Here is a 12045-nt window from a genome sequence, read left to right on the forward strand (position 1 = left end):
TGGAGTCTCTAAAGATTTACTATGTTTATCAGGTAGAATGAAGAACAGAACCTCGGGTCCACTGGAGGATTGTTGGTGCTAGTAGGATCATGTGAGTCAACACCCTCAGGGGACAGGGGGAGAAAGTTGCACAAAGCAATAGTTTTATCAATAGAGAACAATACATTACTAAGGAGGCTCAAATCAATAAAATGACATGCAACTAGACACTTTCGTTGACTGCTTAATAACAAGAGATTAGGAGATTAAGTGCATTCCTGCACAGTGCTGTCCTGTAGGTATTTTGCTCAAACCTATAATCATGTTTTCCCCAATGACGGAGTTAAGTTTTTGAGGAACTTGCTGCAGACTTTCAGTGTTATAGATGTTACATTTGTTTGACAGAATTAATGTTGGCGTTCCTTAGCAACATTTCAGAAAGATTTATAAAACAAAACACCATGAGTGTCTCAGTTTCAAATTGTGTTTTGGTAGAAAGTTAACAGAGGTATCCCAGCAACTTCTTTCTCCCCACTTTCCGGCAGGAACTATTTGTGGTCACATGACCTTGATCAGCTTTGTCGAATTCAGGGATCGGTTGAGTCAGTGTATTACATCTTGCTTTCACCACTGGCACCTGGAGTTGAATCCAGCCCAGATAGCTAGGATGGAGACCTTCCACTGATTGGGGAACCTGGAGTAGGTTATGGCATAGTCCTTTCACATGTAGGACCTGCATGTTAATTCAGTGCGGAGAGGGATGTAATGGAAGTCTTCTATAACTGGGGTCTGATTCACACTGTTCAAAAGCACTGTTCCTCCAGCTCTGGAATCTGGGTTCAAATCCATCAACTGACACAGTGAAGTTCTGTTTCTCTGGTTTGGTTGGCGGGACAGTGTGTTACATGACGGATATTTTATTGCTGAGGCCCGAGTTCGAATCCAGCCCAGACATGGGGATCAGTCTCCCTCTAGTTTACAGTGAATATGAGACCGTAGTGCTAAACCGGCAGTAATTAAGTTAGCAATTAAGGCGAGGAAATTGACAGTGTTAATTGAGTCGCTCGGTGGGTCTCTGATTAATGATTTTTGATCCCTTTCTGCAGATTTGAACAAACAAAAAACAAAAAGCGGGCTGAGTTACAATGGGAGAATGGAGCTTCCTGAGCGAACTGCTGGATTCGATCAAAAGCTATGCCCCTATGCTGGGTCGCATCTGGCTCCTCCTCATGATGATTTTCCGAATTCTTGTTCTGGCCACAGTCGGAAATGATATCTTTGAAGACGAGCAAGAAGAGTTTGCTTGCAACACGCTACAGCCCGGCTGCAAGCAGGTCTGTTACAGCAAGGCGTTTCCGATCTCGCCTTACAGGCTCTGGGTGTTCCACATCGTGATTCTGTCCATCCCGTCCCTGCTTTTTGTGGTCTATGCCGTGCACCAGTCCTCGAAGGATGAAGAGAAGCAAGAGACAAATGGCATTGTCCAAAGAAAAGAGCTGGCCACTGATGGGTTGCCAAGAATACAAAAGTGTTACATTATTCATGTTTTTCTGCGCCTGCTGGCTGAGATTGGCCTAATGGTTTCTCAGTATTTAATATATGGCTTCACGATCGAGCCCCAGTTTCTGTGCACTGCCTTCCCTTGCCCTCACGTTGTGGATTGTTTTGTCTCCCGACCGATGGAGAAGACAGTGTTTTTGGTGTTCTATTTTATAGTGGGCGTCCTCTCTGCAATTGTCAGCCTTGTTGAGTTGGTACATATTTTTCGCAAATTGTTCCATCGGAGGCCGTTGAAAGCCCTTGAGCAACAGAACAGGTCAAATAGCGACTACGAGAAGGGGAGGGACCCGCACTCAGTCCAGTTAATGGACAAGACAGATACGATGAACCACAACACCAACCGCTCTGATAGGGAGTCCAGTCACAAGACCAAATCATTGGGCAGTAGTAACAGTGGGAGGTCCTCGCAATCAAGTGGAAAGAAACCCCCTCTTAGTGTCTAAGAGGAACTGATGCAAGATCTAATCAACCACTGAATTTGGTATCAGGCAGCTTTGGAATCACAAGCAAAAAAATGACAAAGAGAGAATGGAATCTTTTTTAAAAAAAGTAAAAGGTGCAAAAATTGGATCTGTCCAAGACCTTCTGTGAGGTGATGATTGTAAAACTAAAGCAATTGGCATTCATCCAATTCAAGTTTCTCTTTCTCATGATGCTTGTGTTTTTATTTGGTTAATCATTGACCTGGTTATTTAATTGGCCGTTGTTGGACAATGGAAGTTGTGAAGTTGTGAAGGTTAGAGAGATATTCTGGAATTTAACTTGATCACCTTTTTAAGGGACAGGGAAAATGCTCCCTCGGGGTCGGGGGGAGGGATAAGTGAGTTGGTGGAGTCTATAATAGAGCCGACTGTATTTGGTCGGTGACAGAAATCAGTTTGAAAAGCCAAGTAGTCGCCTGATAAATGTGGAGATACAAAATAGCAGGTCCCCGTGGAATTGAAAAAAAAAAGTGACAAAGTGTCTCCTAGCAGGTAGGAGATACATTTTTTTTAATGTTTTATTTTGTTTATGTTGAAAACTCCTGACCCTTTTCTTTTCCTTTACTGCCGACTCTCCCTGATAAACCCACATGGACCTCACCGGAACACACATTAACTGAAGCCACTGGATGGTAATTGCAGAATAGGGGCAGCAATCTGGCTAAAACAACAAGCTGTAGCCACAAGGTGTTAGCAGCAGCCACTCCAACTGCACAGTTGGTAAGACAGCGTGCGACTGACGAGAAGGTGCCAGACTCAAGCCAGGTCTGTGCTGATTTAGTTGGTTTGCAGTAAGGACCCCTGGGTTAGGGAGGGGAAAATTGGGTCAGAAGTCCTGTTTGTAATCATTATCCAATGACTCCTGCTGGAAAGTGAATGGATGTTGGGTGAGGACAGAAAAGGGTTCAAACGTGATATGCCTCACAGTTAAATAGCCTGCTGACTGTGTCCAGGCTCACACATAGGGTTGCTAACCCTCCAGGATGGTCCTGGAGTCTCCGGGAATTGAAGGTTAATCTGCTGGACACTGCTGCGAGCAAAACCGGGAGATAAATCATAGGTGCATTAAAAAAAATGGTGATTTTTTTTTTCAATATCTTAGAACACTTTTGTTCATTATTTATAAAAATATTGGGGATGGGGGGAGAAAAGGCTGTTTGACTGGGGGGGGGCGGTCAGAGGCAAGAGGTCATGTGACGAAATCTCCAGGAATACGAGCAACCAGAGTTGGCAACCCTGACAGCCACTTGGGTGGGCTGCCAGAGGGTATCAGTACCCAGTAAGAGTCGGCACCATGAGGAGACAAGAAAATTAAAGCATAAAAAAACCACAACGTTATTAGTTTTTAACCGGAGTTGGCTGGTACCAACTTTGCACTGTAACAGAGTGACATTTATTTGTAATGAAGTGTGTGAGAATTCCTGGCACTATTTGTCGTGCACTTTCTAACTCCTGTAGGTAAAGCTTCTGATTCTACATCCTTGTATGTGATTAAAATGATTTTTTTTTAACTAATGCGGTGGAACAGCATGTTGGAACACCAAGTCACATTTGCCACAAGAGGTGGGAGGGAGCACACACTTGACATTCTCTCCCTACTCGACCGAATCTTTATCTCACCTGTGCTTCTGGGGAAACTGTTGAGCAGCATCAGACCTCTCCCATGCAGAAAGAGAGAGAATAAGCGGGGTGGGGGTCATTGGCTAAACGATGAGGTAGATACCTGGGAGCAGGTTATTCACTTGGTGGTGAAGACATCTGGCTTGGCCCAGGGGAATTGGGAGGAAAATGGAGGTTACCCAACCAGAAATAAAGTACATCCCTAATTTCAGGAACTACTAGATTTATTTACCTCTGTATCTGCGAAACACTTTTGAAGTAAAGTTTTTCATTTTTACCAATTCCCGGATTTTGAAATCATTCCTCGTTGTAAGTGTCAGCTGGGCTCAGTGATGACACTCTTGTGTCTGAGTCAGAAAATCATGGGTTCAAGCTCCCATATTAGGACTTGAGCACAAGATCCAGGCTGACACTTCAGGACTGAGGGGGTCCTGTATTGTTGGAGGTTGGACAGCCTTTGGATGCAATGTTAAACTAAGGCCTTATCCAGCTCTCAGTTGGACATTAAAGATCTCCAGGTACTTTGGAAGAGAAGCAGGGAATTTTCCAGGTGATCAACAGTCTTCCACAGTCTAGGGATGGGCAATAAATGCTGGCCTCACCAGCGCGCCCACATCCCATGAACGAATATAAAAAAAACCAATGCCACCATAAACGGGTCATTCATCTCAATGCAGTGTCTAAAGTGGCTGCTGTGTTTGCCTGCAGAAGAGAGTACTTTCAAAGTAATTTATTGTAAGTGAAATGCTTTCAGTTGTTTCTTAGATGTGATAAAGTGCTATATAAATGCAAGCTTGCTCTTAATTATGTGTTCCTTTAATTTTCATCTAACAAATTGAGTTTACACGTTCTCTCTGCTGTGAGTGGGGTTGCCAAATCTCCTGGAGTCTCCAGGAATCAACCTGAGCACTATTGTGAGCAACCCAGGAAAAAAATCATAGAGGCATTAAAAAGTAGTATTTAAAAAAAAAATTCTTTGAACATTTCATTTATTAGTTTTAAAAATATTGGAGATGGGGAAAAAGACTTTTACTGGGCGGAGCAGTTGGAGGTGGGAAGTCATATGACAAAACCTCCAGGGATACGTTCAACCATAGTTGGCAACCCTAGCTGCCAGGGTCCGTGATATCACCCACCCTCAGTTGCCCAGGTCTTTCTTTATTTTCTTTTATTTCTTCTCAGTGACCTATTTGTATCTCAGCTGCCCATATCCCTGCCCCAATGGCCCATTGACATCTGCTCGATGTGATGCCAAGGCCTATCCTTCTCAAAAATTAAATCAAATGTTCAGCTTCACCTTCAATAAAACCTTGCTTTAATTTTCAGTTCTAATTATAGCCTGTTTGCCTCACTCAGTGAGTGAACGAATACAAGTTCCTGGCTCTTTTTTTGTTGTTGAAAGAACATAAATAATCCTGAGGAAAATTCAAAGATTTATCTTTTGTCGATTTTTACTTTGATCTTAAAAAGAAACTGAAAAATTCCCAGGGAAAGTTTAAAAAGAGTAAAATCTGAAAAGAAGGTCTCCTGTGTGGGATGGTGCTTCTTCCATTCACTTTGCATAATCCTTGTTGTTTTCTTTTAAATATCACTATAAATTACAAAGACGACTGCAGTGTGCTTGGAAAATGTCCACACTGTGATCTGATGTTGACAGAGTGATGCAGTTATCCCTGGGGAACAGGCCGTTCTCCTATGATGTTCATCGAAGTTTATAAGATATTAAGGGGAACAGATAGGGCGGATAGAGAGAAACTATTTCCGCTGATTGGGGATTTTAGGAGTAGGGGGCACAGTCTAAAAATTAGAGCCAGACCTTTCAGGAGCGAGATTAGAAAACACTTCTACACACCAAGGGTGGTAGAAGTTTGGAACTCTCTTCCGCAAACGGCAATTGATACTAGCTCAATTTCTAAATTTAAATCTGAGATAGATAGCTTTTTGACAACCAAAGGTATTAAGGGATATGGGCCAAAGGCGGCTATATGGAGTTAGATCACAGATCAGCCATGATCTTATCAAATGGCGGAGCAGGCACGAGGGGCTGAATGGCCTACTCCTGTTCCTATGTTCCTATCTGCTCTTGATTCATCCCACCACTTGAGAACAGACCAATTGAACTATGAACTTAATCCTGTGTACCCAGTTTCCAGCACATTATGCATCACCTGGATGAACAATGAAACGAGATTTTATTTCCTCCCAACCCATCTCTCCAACACACCATTCTCCAGCCAAGACAGCGGGCAACTTGTAACCTACTCTCAGGCCTCTTATTATTGTACTCTCATTGTGTTAAGAGCAGCTTGGGGTTGCTCGACCTCTGTTTCCCTCCAAGTAAGAATTTACCAGACCTCTGCTTTGTAACATTCCTTCCCCTGGGCAACTCAGCTGAGATCAGGAACTCACCTAGTGTGAACGCATAGTTTTGAGCACCAGCACAACTGACTGCTCTGCTGCCCTCAGTGCATCAGAATCTAGATAGAAGTGTCACTAAATTGTCAAGAAATGTCACCTTTTTAATATTCGGAGCAGGCCTTTCATGCTCAATCCTGGGAATGGACAGGGATGCTGATTGGAACTGTGCGATTGGGTTGAATCTTCACATGTGTCTGGATTCCTCCATAAGCAATATCTTCGCTGCTTCAGCTCCCATCATTATTATCTGTAATGATCAAATATAATTTTTATTATCGTTTTATAAATGTATTTTTCTACATGTTGCCATATGTGTTCAGTGTAAATTGCTTGTTTTAAAATTGTGTGCCCTTTATAATTTAAAATAACCTTTTTTTCCCATTGAGAAGAGACAAGCTTTATGACTTTAGAGTGTCCACATTCCTCTTAGAGAGATTACTGGCCAGGGATTTTATATATAAACAATCTAAATCTAAATCCATTGATATCTTACAAGTTGCAATTGTACATCGAGTTACATCGAGTCCACAAAACAGAAACAGGCCATTTGGCCCAACTGATCTATGCCGGCATTTATGCTCCACATGAGCCTCTTCCCACTCCTCTTCATCTAATCAAGTGGATCCCTTGAAGAGTATAGAGATTGCCGGAGTAGAGTTAAGAGAGAAATCAGGAGGGCAAAAAGGGGACATGAGATTGCTTTGGCAGATAAGGCAAAGGTGAATCCAAAGAGCTTCTACAAATACATAAAGGGCAAAAGAGTAACTAGGGAGAAAGTAGGGCCTCTGAAGGATCAACAAGGTCATCTATGTGCGGAACCACAAGAGATGGGTGAGATCCTAAATGAATATTTCGCATCGGTATTTACGGTTGAGAAAGGCATGGATGTTAGGGAACTTGGGGAAATAAATAGTGATGTCTTGAGGAGTGTACATATTACAGAGAGGGAGGTGCTGGAAGTCTTAACGCGCATCAAGGTAGATAAATCTCCGGGACCTGATGAAATGTATCCCAGGACGTTATGGGAGGTTAGGGAGGAAATTGCGGGTCCCCTAGCAGAGATATTTGAATCATCCACCGCTACAGGTGAGGTGCCTGAAGATTGGAGGGTAGCAAATGTTGTGCCTTTGTTTAAGAAGGGCGGCAGGGAAAAGCCTGGGAACTACAGACCGGTGAGCCTGACATCTGTAGTGGGTAAGTTGTTAGAGGGTATTCTGAGAGACAGGATCTACGGGCATTTGGAGAGGCAGGGACTGATTAGGAACAGTCAGCATGGTTTTGTGAGAGGAAAATCATGTCTCACGAATTTGATTGAGTTTTTTGAAGGGGTAACCAAGAAGATAGATGAGGGCTGTGCAGTAGACGTGGTCTACATGGACTTTAGCAAAGCCTTTGACAAGGTACCGCATGGTAGGTTGTTACATAAGGTTAAATCTCACGGGATCCAAGGTGAGGTAGCCAATTGGATACAACATTGGCTTGACAACAGAAGACAGAGGGTGGGTGTAGAGGGTTGTTTTTCAAATTGGAGGCCTGTGACCAGCGGTGTGCCTCAGGGATCGGTGCTGGGTCCGCTGTTATTTGTTATTTATATTAATGATTTGGATGAGAATTTAGGAGGCATGGTTAGTAAGTTTGCAGATGACACCAAGATTGGTGGCATCGTGGACAGTGAAGAAGGTTATCTAGGATTGCAACGGGATCTTGATAAATTGGGCCAGTGGGCCGATGAATGGCAGATGGAGTTTAATTTAGATAAATGTGAGGTGATGCATTTTGGTAGATCGAATCGGGCCAGGACCTACTCCGTTAATGGTAGGGCGTTGGGGAGAGTTATAGAACAAAGAGATCTAGGAGTACAGGTTCATAGCTCCTTGAAAGTGGAGTCACAGGTGGATAGGGTGGTGAAGAAGGCATTCAGCTTGCTTGGTTTCATTGGTCAGAACATTGAATACAGGAGTTGGGATATCTTGTTGAAGTATTACAAGACATTAGTTAGGCCACACTTGGAATACTGTGTACAGTTCTGGTCACCCGACTTGGAGGGGAACGTGCAGGTGGTGTTGTTCCCATGTGCCTGCTGCTCTTGTCCTTCTAGGTGGTAGAGGTCGCGGGTTTGGGAGGTGCTGTCGAAGAAGCCTTGGCGAGTTGCTGCAGTGCATCCTGTGGATGGTACACACTGCAGCCACTGTGCACCGGTGGTGAAGGGAGTGAATGTTTAACGTGGTGGATGGGGTGCCAATCAAGCGGGCTGCTTTATCTTGGATGGTGTCGAGCTTCTTGAGTGTTGTTGGAGCTGCACTCATCCAAGCAAGTGGAGAGTATTCCATCACACTCCTGACTTGTGCCTTATAGATGGTGGAAAGGCTTTGGGGAGTCAGGAGGTGAGTCACTCGCCACAGAATACCCAGCCTCTGACCTGCTCTTGTAGCCACAGTATTTATATGGCTGGTCCAGTTAAGTTTCTGGTCAATGGTGACCCCCAGAATGCCTCTATATCTTTTTTTACAATATGGAGACCAGAATTGTGCTTATTAAATGTTATTAATGTTCTTAAATGTATCTATTATATTTGCCTCAACTATTCCTTGTAGCACATTCCACATTCTTACCACTCTTTTGGGTAAAGAAGTTTCTCCTGAATTCCCTATTGGATTTATTAGTGACTATCTTATATTTATGATCTCTAGTTTTGGACTCCCTCACAAGTGGAAATGTTTTCTCTATGTCGACCCTATCAAACCCTTTCATTATCTTAAAGATGTCCATCAGGTCACCCCTCAGGCTTCTGTTTTCTAGAGAAATGAGCCCCAGTCCGTTCAGCCTTTCCTGATAAGTATATCTCAGTTCTGGTATCATCCGTGTGAATCTTTTTTGCACCTTCTCCAATGCCTCTATATCCTTTTTATAATATAGAGACCAGAACTGTGCACAGTGCTCCAAGTGTGGTCTAACCAAGGTTCTACACAAGTTTAACATAACTTCTCTGCCTTTCAGTTCTATCCCTCGAGAAATAAACCTCAGTGCTTGCTTTGCTTTTTTAATGGCCATATTAACCTGCATCACTATTTTTAGTGATTTGTTTATCTGTACCCCTAGATCCCTTTGCTTTCTACCCCATTTAGACTTATGAACCAAGCAATATGTGATATCCTTATTCTTTCAACCAAAATGCACTACCTCACATATTTATATTGAAATTCATTTGCTAATTACATGCCCATTCTGCAAGTTTATTAGTGTCTTCTTGGATTTTGTCGCATTCTTCCTTTATATTAACTACACACCGCCCCCCCCAATTTGGTGTCGTCCGCAAATTTTGAAATTGTACTTCCGATTCCCGAGTCCAAATCGTTAATGTAAATTGTGAACAACAGTGGTCCCAGCACCGATCCCTGTGGAACACCACTTCCCACCTTTTGCCAGTTTGAGTAGCTACCCTTAACCCCTACTCTCTGTTTTCTGTTCTGACCTTAGTCATGAGTCTATAATGCGGTACCTTATCGAAGGCCTTTTGAAAATCCAAATATATTACATCTACTACATTACCCTTGTCCACTCTTTCTGTTACTTCTTCAAGGAATTCAATAAGGTTGGTCAAGCATGACTTTCCCTTTTGAAATCCGTGCTGACTACTCTTTTATTATATTTTCATTTTCTAGATGTTTTTCTTTAACATTTTTGAGTAAAGATTCCGTTATCTTTTCTACTACCGACATTAAGCTAACTTGTCTATAGTTCCTTGGACTTGTTCTATCTCCCTTTTTAAATATAGGAATCACATTAACTGTCCACCAGTCCTCTGGCACTATCCCCTTTTCTGATGAATTTTTATATACATGGAATAGTGCCTCTGCTCTCTCTTCCCTAACTTATTTTAATATGTGTAGGTGCAATTCATCCAGACCTGGGATTCTATCCTCTTAAGTCTGATTAGTTTCTATCTTAAATGTCTTTATATCTTTTTTGATCTCTTTTCCTAATGTCATGCCCACTATGTTAGTCTCCCTGGTATATACTGAGGCAAAGTAACTCTTCAATACTTCTGACATTTTGCTGTCATTACCTGTGAATTTATAAGAACATAAGAACTTAAGAAATGTGAGCAGGAGTAGGCCATCCGGCCCCTCGAGCCTGCTCTGCCATTCAATATGATCATGGCTGATCTTCTACCTCAACTCCTCTTTCCTGCCCTATCCCCATGTCCCTCGATTCCCTTAATGTCCAATTTTTCAATCAATCTCAGTCTTGAATATACGCAATGACTGAGCATCCACAGCCCTCTGGGGTAGAGAATTCCAAAGGTTCACAACCTTCTGAGTGAAGAATTTTTTCCTCATCTCAGTCCTAAATGGCCGACCCCTTATCTTAAGACTATGACCCCTAGTTCGAGACTCTCCAGCCAGGTAAACAGCCTCTCAGCATCCATCCTGTCAAGCCCTCTAGGAATGTTATATGTTTCAATGAGATCACCTCTCATTCTTCTAAACTCCAGAGACTATAGGCCCATTCTACTCAATCTCTCCTCATAGGACAACACTCTCATCCAGGAATTAATTTAGTGAACCTTCGTTGCACCCCCTCTAAGGCAAGTATATCGTTCCTTAGGTAAGGAGACCAAAACTGTACATAGTACTCCAGGTGTGGTCTCACCAGAGCCCTATATAATTACAGCAAGACCTCCTTACTCTTATATTCCAACCCCCTTCAATAAAGGCTAACACACCATTTGCCTTCCTAATTGCTTGCTGTACCTGCATGTCAACTTTCTGTGATTCGTATACAAGGACATCCAAATCCCTCTGAACACCAACATTTCTTAGTCTCTCACCTTTTAAAAAATATTCTGCTTTTCTATTCTTCCTTCCAAAGTGGATAATTTCACATTTCCCCACATTATACTCCCATCTGCCACCTTCTCGCCCACTCACTTAACCTGTCTATATCCCTTTGCAGCTTCTTTGCGTCCTCCTCACAGCTTATTTTCCCACTTAGCTTACTTTCCCACTTATCTTGTGCATCCCTTAGTGGCCCTATCCCTATCCTGCTTTTTCTTTTGTTATTTATGATCCTGTAGAATACTTTGCTATTTCTTTTTATAATTGTTTTTTTTACTTCTTTCCTAATCTCTTCATATTCCCTTTTGTCATCCTCTCCTTTATTGTTTATGTACTTAGTGTGTGTCTTTTTCTTTAGTTTCAATTTTACCCTTATCTTTATTTATCCACGGTGTTTCATTATTGGCTAATTTGTTCCTGTTTTTTAGAGGAATGTATTTCTCCTGAACTCTATTGATCACCGTTTTAAATATTTCCCACAGCTGTTCTGTCTCTTTGTCAATTTTTTGTTCTGTTTACCTTCCCTAGTTCCATTCTCATCCTCTCAAAATCAGCTTTTTCCCCCGATCTATTACTCTGCTCTTTGTCTTACTTATGTCTTTCTCAGTCAAAATTTTAAACCTTATTATGTTATGATCGGTATTGCCTAGATGTTCCCCTACACTTACTTCTCTTATCTGCTCTGGTTCATTTCCCATTCCTAGATCCAGCAGTGATTCCTCTCTTGTTTGGCTTCTTACATACTGGGTAAAAAAAATGTCCTGTACACACTGTAAAAACTCCATTCCCCTTTCTCCACCTGTCCTTGCCAGTTTATTTGGGGATAGTTGAAATCTCCCAGGATTATTATTTGATATCTTTCACTCATTTCATAGATTTGCCTACATATTTCCTCCTCCACTTCCCTGTCACTAATAAATGGTCTGTAGAATATACCTATTAAAGCGATCGATCCCTTCGTATCCTTTGTCTCAGTCCATATGGATTCTGTTTCTATCTTAATGTTAGTTATGCCCCTTTTTTCTACTGCCATTATGTTGTCTCTAAATGGACAGCTACCCCTCCCGCCTTCTTCCTTCCCTATCCTTTCCAGATACATTGGGGGAAAAATTGGATGAGGGCCATCTTTGGGCGTAGGTAGCGTGATG

General features: G+C 42.3%; 1 protein-coding gene across 1 annotated transcript in view; it reads left to right on the forward strand.

Moving 5' to 3' along the window:
• Positions 1-1089: 1089 nt before the first annotated feature.
• The window catches only part of LOC137299880 (gap junction delta-3 protein-like), a 115410-nt gene continuing 104454 nt past the window's right edge, over positions 1090-12045 (forward strand). Inside the window, exon 1 of the mRNA XM_067968850.1 lies at positions 1090-2513. Coding sequence (XP_067824951.1) covers positions 1125-1982 — 858 coding nt within the window. The 5' untranslated portion in view covers positions 1090-1124 and the 3' untranslated portion in view covers positions 1983-2513. The remainder of the gene's footprint in view (positions 2514-12045) is intronic.

The sequence above is a fragment of the Heptranchias perlo genome, chromosome 30, assembly GCF_035084215.1.
Source record: "Heptranchias perlo isolate sHepPer1 chromosome 30, sHepPer1.hap1, whole genome shotgun sequence".
Classification (NCBI taxonomy): domain Eukaryota; kingdom Metazoa; phylum Chordata; class Chondrichthyes; order Hexanchiformes; family Hexanchidae; genus Heptranchias; species Heptranchias perlo.